The sequence below is a fragment of the Lutjanus erythropterus genome, chromosome 11 (genome assembly GCF_056507025.1).
Source record: "Lutjanus erythropterus isolate fLutEry1 chromosome 11, fLutEry1.hap2, whole genome shotgun sequence".
In the NCBI taxonomy this organism is placed as follows: Eukaryota; Metazoa; Chordata; class Actinopteri; order Lutjaniformes; family Lutjanidae; genus Lutjanus; species Lutjanus erythropterus.
The window spans coordinates 39,723,308-39,730,755 of record NC_139327.1 but is presented as its reverse complement, the minus strand read 5'-3'; the positions used below and the strand labels follow the sequence as shown (position 1 = coordinate 39,730,755).

At 38.0% G+C, this 7,448-nt stretch overlaps 1 protein-coding gene across 1 annotated transcript; it reads left to right on the top strand.

Annotated features, from left to right (window-relative positions):
• The first annotated feature begins 1,303 nt into the window (after nt 1-1,303).
• On the top strand, nt 1,304-5,336 carry alkbh4 (alkB homolog 4, lysine demthylase). The gene is made up of 3 exons (XM_084730469.1): nt 1,304-1,462; nt 3,643-3,831; nt 4,635-5,336. The coding sequence occupies exons 1-3, from the start codon at nt 1,337-1,339 to the stop codon at nt 5,154-5,156; spliced, it is 837 nt and encodes a 278-aa protein (XP_084586595.1). The 5' UTR covers nt 1,304-1,336; the 3' UTR covers nt 5,157-5,336.
• Nucleotides 5,337-7,448: the final 2,112 nt, after the last annotated feature.

Here is a 7,448-nt window from a genome sequence, read left to right as displayed (position 1 = left end):
TTCTTCTTCGTGTGTTTTTAAGGCAGCGAGGCTTCTTCTTCTCTGCTGGCGCAGTGCTGCCAACTACAGATTGATAGAAGTGTAGAACAGTTTATTTATGCAGTCAAATCACATAAAAATAACAAAACAGTTATGAACATTAACGAGGAAACACTCAGATCGTTTACTTAAGTGAGAATACACATTGTCACATTTGTTTCTCTCTGTGTTGTTGTCTAAATGTTGTTCCAATACCATCTCTATATTTGTTTTTCTTTTCAGGCACGTAAATCTGACGGAGACCATGAGCTCCTTCTACTTACATTCATTTTTTGTCTGAACACATCAAACTCAAACTGACAACAAACTCAAGAAATGTAAAATCCATTTCATGTCATGCCAAAAAAAATCAGTACAATATGGACCAGTGTTTCCCAAACTTTTTTCCTAGAGACCCACTTTTTAAAATGATAAAGTATCGTGACCCAAGTCACAATTAGATTATCAATAGATGAATTCAGTTGTGCATAATTGAACTTTCTGAACCATTTTTATGCTTTATCGAATATATAGACACATGTTAAAAATTTAGAAACTTCAGAGAGAAAGAAATAATACTTTATGCTGAGTTAACAGGCCATCCCATTGTTTTTATCTTTTCTTATCAGGAAAACAACATTTTAGCCTATATGAGATAAAATAAGTGCATTTCAGCAGAATTACCAGGCTCTCATTACTCTCATCAATAAAACAACACAGATATTTTAAATGCTTCACATGTACTCCACATATAATTCTTAAATTTGCTGAATTTCTTCCACAGTCTTATTTATTTGGGGACCCAAATAAAATCTCTTGTGACCCACTTTTGTGTCCCAACCCAGTCTTTGGGAATGACTGATATAGATCTTTGATGACCAAAAATGTATTTTTAATTTTCAAGATAGAAATGTAAAATCTGGAGATTTGTAAAGAATAAAATAATTTATATACACTATATCACGTTTTAAGCATTCAAAGGTTACTTCAGTTTATTTATTTATTTTTTTTAGCTTTTGAAAATGATTTAGTCCTCTACGTCATTTGATTTTGATCAATTTTATAGTTTTTCTGTTATTTGTTTGTTTGTTTATTATTGTATAGTTTATAGGTTACCTCTGCTTGGATTACTTCCTATGTATAAAATTATTTTCAAGCGCAGAAATTGCTGAAATCTGTTGTTGAAAAATTTAATCCTCAACAGTAATAAAACACTGTTGGATTCAGTGTGTGGTGAATAAGACCGATCGTTTCGGTAGGTGGCGCTGTTCATCTACATTAACAGGTTCACCGCCGTCTACAGTAAGAGAAGAAGAAGATGCAGGCGCTGATGGCTCCTGACAGCAGTGACGGTGTCGCGTCTTGTGCTTGTAAAGGCATCAGGCGGTGTCTCTTCTGTGAAGAGTTAAAGGGAAAAGCACCGCTGGAGGCTAATGAACCAAAGGTAAACATATCTGACTGAAAAATGGATTTTTAAATTGATTTTATCAACAGGAAACGGCCACAACTGCTGCTAGCGCGGCTCACGAACAGCTACGGGTGCCTTCACAGGACAGTCATCCTCTGTCAAAAAGTTACTGCTGAGTTAAACGTTTGTTGACAGGTTTTGTTTCGAAAATGTTTGGACTTTTATACAGTATTTTGTCGCTACTGCGACATAATAACTTGAATTTATTACATTAATTACCAGCTTTTCTCTCTATAACACGATTCATTGTTATGTTGCTCCAACACGTTCAAGATTAAAGATGTTTATGGTACAAAATATAAAAAATGTAATACTAATAAACAACAACAATAATATGAATATACAGTAATAATAAAAATTAATATAAAGTGAAATGTGTATTTACTAATTTATATACAAGAATTTCACTGATTAAAAATGAATGACTCGATAACTCATTTGACCTCATTTTTGTTTTGTCTTTGTTGAATGTGTTTTCTTTATTATTGATTATTTAAAGGAATTGTTCACTCAGAATGAAAATTCAGTCATTATCTGCTCACCCTCATTCACCTGAAGGTCAGGTTTAGTTTTTTAGTCCACAAAACACTGCTGGAGTTTCACAGGAAAACAGGGATGTATTATCTCCCAAACAATGGAAGTGAATGGTGACCCGTTTTTAAATGTTAAAAAAACTGTAAATTAAATAAGTAAATAAATAAAATGACATCAAATGCCTCCATACTGCTTGTCTAGCATAATCTAAGTTTTATAAAGTTATGACATGTCGTTTGCACACCGTCACACCACACACACACAGTTCAGACAGTGTGCACGTTAACGTGGCTCCAAGCTAAAGATTAACAGTGAAGATTCCGGATAAAAACATGGTGGAAATAAGATTTTTTTCAAGTCAACTTGGCATGTTGGGACTTTGCAAGACCTGGTTTACACCAGACGAGCAGTATGGAGGCATTTTATGTTTTTATTCTGTAGGGTTTTTTTTTTTTTTTTCATTTGAAAACTGGTCACCATTCACTTCCATTGTTTGGGAGATTCAGCTGCACTATTTTCCTGTGAAACTCCAGCAGCATTTTATGGACTAAAAAACTAAACCTGACCAGTCACCATGAGGGTGAGCAGATAATGACTGAATTTTCATTTTTGGACAATTTAATGATTAATGGGTTGTTAGCATTTTTTCAGGTATTGGTTAAGGAAAATGCACAAAATTTGCTAATTCTGTGTAGGGGCGGCACGGTGGTGCAGTGGTTAGCACTGCCGCTTCACAGCAAGAAGAAGGTCCCGAGTTCGATCCCTCAGCTCCCCGGCTGGGGCAGGGCCTTTCTGTGCAGAGTTTGCATGTTCTCCCCGTGTCTGCATGGGTTTCTCCTGGTTCTCTCTGGGTTCTCCGGCTTCCTCCCACAGTCCAAAGACATGCATGCTAGGTTAATTGGTGACTCTAAATTGCCTGTAGGTGTGAATGTGAGTGTGAGTGGCTGTCTGTCTCTATGTGTCAGTCCTGCGATGAACTGGCGACTTGTCCAGGGTGTACCCCGCCTCTCGCCCAATGTCAGCTGGGATAGACTCCAGCAGCCCGCGACCCTTACGGAATAAGCGGTTACAGAAAATGAATGAATGAATGAATGAATAATTCTGTGTAATTATCTCTGGTTGACTGTCTGATGTTGCACTTCCTGGACTGGAAATGACTAATGTCATGTGGAGCTGCAACAATCAATTAGTTCTCAACTATTTTGTGCTAATGCTAAGCATTTTGATAATTGATTCATTGGTTTGAGCGAGTTTTTAATGAAAAATATGGTAAAAATTCACTGATTCTAGCATCTTAAATGTGATATTTTTTATTTTCTCAGTCATCTGTCAGTAGACTGAATATGTTTGGTTTGTGGATGTTTGTTGACGTCATCTTGATCAACTCTTTCTACCATTTTCTGACAGTTTATGGACCAAACAACTAATAGACTACGTGACAAAATTATCTACAGATTAACAATGAAAATAATCATTATTTGCAGCCCTAATGACATGCACCTCTTAGCCCTCTGAGAAAGACCAACAAAATTGTTTGTCATCACTAAATAAAATATTGTGAATGCAGTCTCCTACTAATGCAGAATAGACCTGACATTGTTATTTTGTCTCTGTCTGTGAAGACTGTGCATCATTTCCTCTACGATCCTGAGACGAGGCGTGCCGTTTGCAAAGATGCCACAGCTGCATCCTTCCCTTTTCCTGGTGTCTTCCTGTGGGAGAATTTCATATCAGAGGAGGAGGAGAGAGAGCTGATTAGAACGATGGACCAGGATGTGTGGACGGAGTCCCAGTCTGGACGAAGGAAACAGGTTATGTGGCACACATGTGGTTTTGTTCGCCTCAGTTCATTTTGTGTTTGGTTTCCCAGAGTCAAGCTTCCCAATTACAAGAGAAGATAAGCTTGTTTATTGGACATGGTGTTAAAAACTTGTTCTACTACCTTTCTTTGGGCTGTCATGTCCATAATACCTGTAAATTTCTTTCATATCAATGGGCTATGGAATAGCTGATATGCAGTAAAATTATTTCGATTAAAACCAACATTTGCCTGTCTAACTAATCAGATTATTTGACAGCGTATTGCTGCTATGCCAGAAAAAGAATAACTGATCAGCATGTGAGGGATAATGTACAGAGAGCAGATCATCATGATGAAATAAACCCTTTGAATCATCCTGAAGGGGTTTATTTCACTATAACAACACACTCACTGTACATTATCCTGGTTATTATACAACTGCTTACTAAAACAAATCAATACTTTGGTGCAAATATATTAATTTAAAATTATTTTATTGCTCCTGCGATCAGACCTGTTTCCATGGTAACAGTCCTTCATAGCAACAGTCTGCTATGCAAGAATAACAGACCTTAGATTGCTGTAATTGACCAATCAGAAATTTGTATTTTACAAAGCAAATTTTACAAAATAGAGAGATTGTTATAACAATATATTATCATGTTATTACCACATACAAACATAAAAAGAAACAATATTTGTTATAACAATATAATATTAAAGCAATACACAGTTGTTTGTAAATTTCCCTTTGATGTGACATTATCATCATCATTATTTTGATTCTGACATTCTGATTTCTCGTTGTTGCAGGACTTCGGCCCAAAAGTTAACTTCAAGAAGAAGAAAGTGCGTATCGCTGGCTTTAGTGGACTTCCTGCTTTGAGCCAAAAACTGGTGCTCCGAATGCAGCAGGAGCCGACACTGACAGGCTTTGAACCAGTGGAGCAGTGCAACCTGGACTACCATCCTCAGCGAGGCTCCGCCATCGATCCGCACCTGGATGACTCGTGGCTGTGGGGGGAACGCCTCGTCACCATCAACATGTTGTCAGACACGAAACTCAGCATGTCCCTCGAACAGGGTCTGTCAGAGACGGGACTCACAGAGGAGGTCCGCGTAGCCGTGCACCTTCCTCGCAGATCTTTAGTGGTGCTACATGGTGAGGCGCGGCACCGATGGAAACACGCCATTCACAGGGAGGATGTTCATGAGCGCAGGGTTTGCAGCACCTACAGAGAGCTGTCTGCAGAGTTTCTACGTGGAGGGCAGCAGACAGAACTCGGAGCTCAACTGTTGAACATCGCTTTGAGCTTTCAGGGAACTCCAATATAGACTGATGTGATGATGCAGAGGAACGTGTTATCAGAGGCGCGTGTTCAGACCTCTTGGACATGTTTGGAAGTCTTAAAATTTGGATAAGAAGACGGACAGACCACTTCTTTGCTGCATCTGTCATAGCCTTTAAAATGCAACAGCCTTGGTGCCTTTTTGTGACATTTTTGTCTTGAACTGCAGATTATGGCAGAAATGGAATATAATATAAATATGTGGAATTGTCACACTACCAGAATTTTTAATTTCAATACTAGTGCAAAAAAATATTAACAGCCTGCACACAGTGCTGCTGCAGAAAAAAAATCACTGTACACTGGTATTTTCAGTACTACAATTAAATTAAAGAAATAGCCAATGCAGTAAAAAGAATTTGATGTCAGCCTGATTTTACAGTGAGAGATCGCAAAGACAGAAATAAACTATGAAATTGTGTTGCATGAGACTTCAATTATTTTGCTTTGTGTAACTGTCAAACACAGAATGTTTCATGCAGTTTGCAACCTGAAAGTCTCCTAAAGTCCCGACATGCCAAGTTGATTAAAACATGTTATTTCCACCATGTTTTTATCCTGAATCTTCACTGTAGATCTTTAACTTGGAGCCACGTACACGTGCACACTATCTGATCTGAGTGAGTGGTGTGACGGTGTGTATATGGCATGTCGGGACTTTAGGAGACTTGGATTACAGCAGACGAGCAGCATGGAGGCATTTGATGTCTTTTTCCAGTTGTTTTTGAGATTTGAAAACTGGTCACCATTCACTTCCATTGTTTGGGAGATTCTGCAGAACTGTTTTCTTGTGAAACTCCAGCAGAGTTTTGCAGACTAACAAAATAAACCCAACCTTCAATCAGCATGAGGGTGAGGAGATAATGACTTAATTTTCATTTTGAGTGAACTATTCCTTTAAGAGCTACTGTTCTTATAAATTCAGTGATTATTGTTAATAGCATGAATATGCAGGAAAAATATCAAAAATATTTTGTGTTATCATTTACATTGAAAATATGCCACCACATATACTGGTTATCAGTCATGTAAAAAAAAATCTGTAATGCATAAATTTTAGTTTTAGTTAAATTTAGTTAAAACAAACTCTTAAGCCATGAAAGTTAATCAAAAGTTTTGTCAGAAACTATCCTTTCAGAACATGAACTGGTTTTATTTAATTAGATATTTTTGTGTATTTGGGGCAAGAAACAGATGCACTTTCTTTGAATAAAAGAAGAAAACCGTTTCTTCCATGGTCATCTTGTTTGTTTATATAGAATATGTACTTATATTCCCTGTAGTTGTGACTGGAGCTGGGCTGTGTGTCCACGCTCGTCTGTGTCTACAATGTGGCAGTTCAGCTGTGATGTGATGACAACATGACTACACAGGAGCGCTGTCGGCTCCAGCTGATCTGAGCCGCTGCAGCACAGAGAGTCTGCTGATGTGAAGGTCATCGGCCCCCCTGCTCTGCTGCTGCACATGCTGTCATGCACGCCTTTAAAGGACCATAGCAGTGTTTTCTTTTATGGCTCAGCTAATTCACTACTACTAATTATAATAATATATACTTTACAACTGACCACTTTTCAGTTAATGTTTTTTTTTTTTTGGCTTTTGCCTTTACTTGTGACAGAGACAGCTGAAGATATGACAGGAAGGGGGGCAGAGAGAGTGGGGATGACACCCAGCAAATGGGCCGCAGGCGGGAGTTGAACCAGTGGACGCTGCAGAGGACTGATAGCCTCAGTACATGAGGTCCCTTCTCTACCAACTGAGCTATAGGGGCGCCTCCAAGTGTTGGTTTTAATGCAAAAATGTCTTTACTGCATATCAACGATTACATAGCCCATTGGTGCAAAATAAATTTACAGGTATCATAGGCACAACAGCCTGAAGAAAGCCAGGAGAACAAGTTTTTAACACCATGTCTTCTCTTGTAATGCTCTCTTGTAATTGGGAACCATGACTCTGGAACACTAAACACTGTTGCCATGGATACAGCTCTGATCATAGACTAATCACATTATCTTCAATCCACAAAATTATTTTTAAAATCAATATTGTGCAGCAAATTGTTATTTTTTGTAAGTGACGCTGGATAATGTACAGTGAACAGATCATTATTGTGAAATAAACCATGACAGGGTGTTGCAAGTCTTGCATAATCACAGTACATTATCCATTACTTGGAGTATTTTTACACTGTAGTACTATTACTTTTAATTTATTACAATACTATACCACTGCAGAGGGCTATTCGACCCTTATTTTGGCGCATTATCTTTGTAGGTTC

Coding starts and splice junctions, on each gene's coding strand:
- alkbh4 (XM_084730469.1), top strand. CDS start 1,337: ATGCAGGCGCTGATGGCTCCTGACAGCAGTGACGGTGTCGCGTCTTGT. Junction 1,463..3,642: donor TGGAGGCTAATGAACCAAAG/GTAAACATATCT, acceptor CTGTCTGTGAAG/ACTGTGCATCATTTCCTCTA. Junction 3,832..4,634: donor AGTCTGGACGAAGGAAACAG/GTTATGTGGCAC, acceptor TCGTTGTTGCAG/GACTTCGGCCCAAAAGTTAA.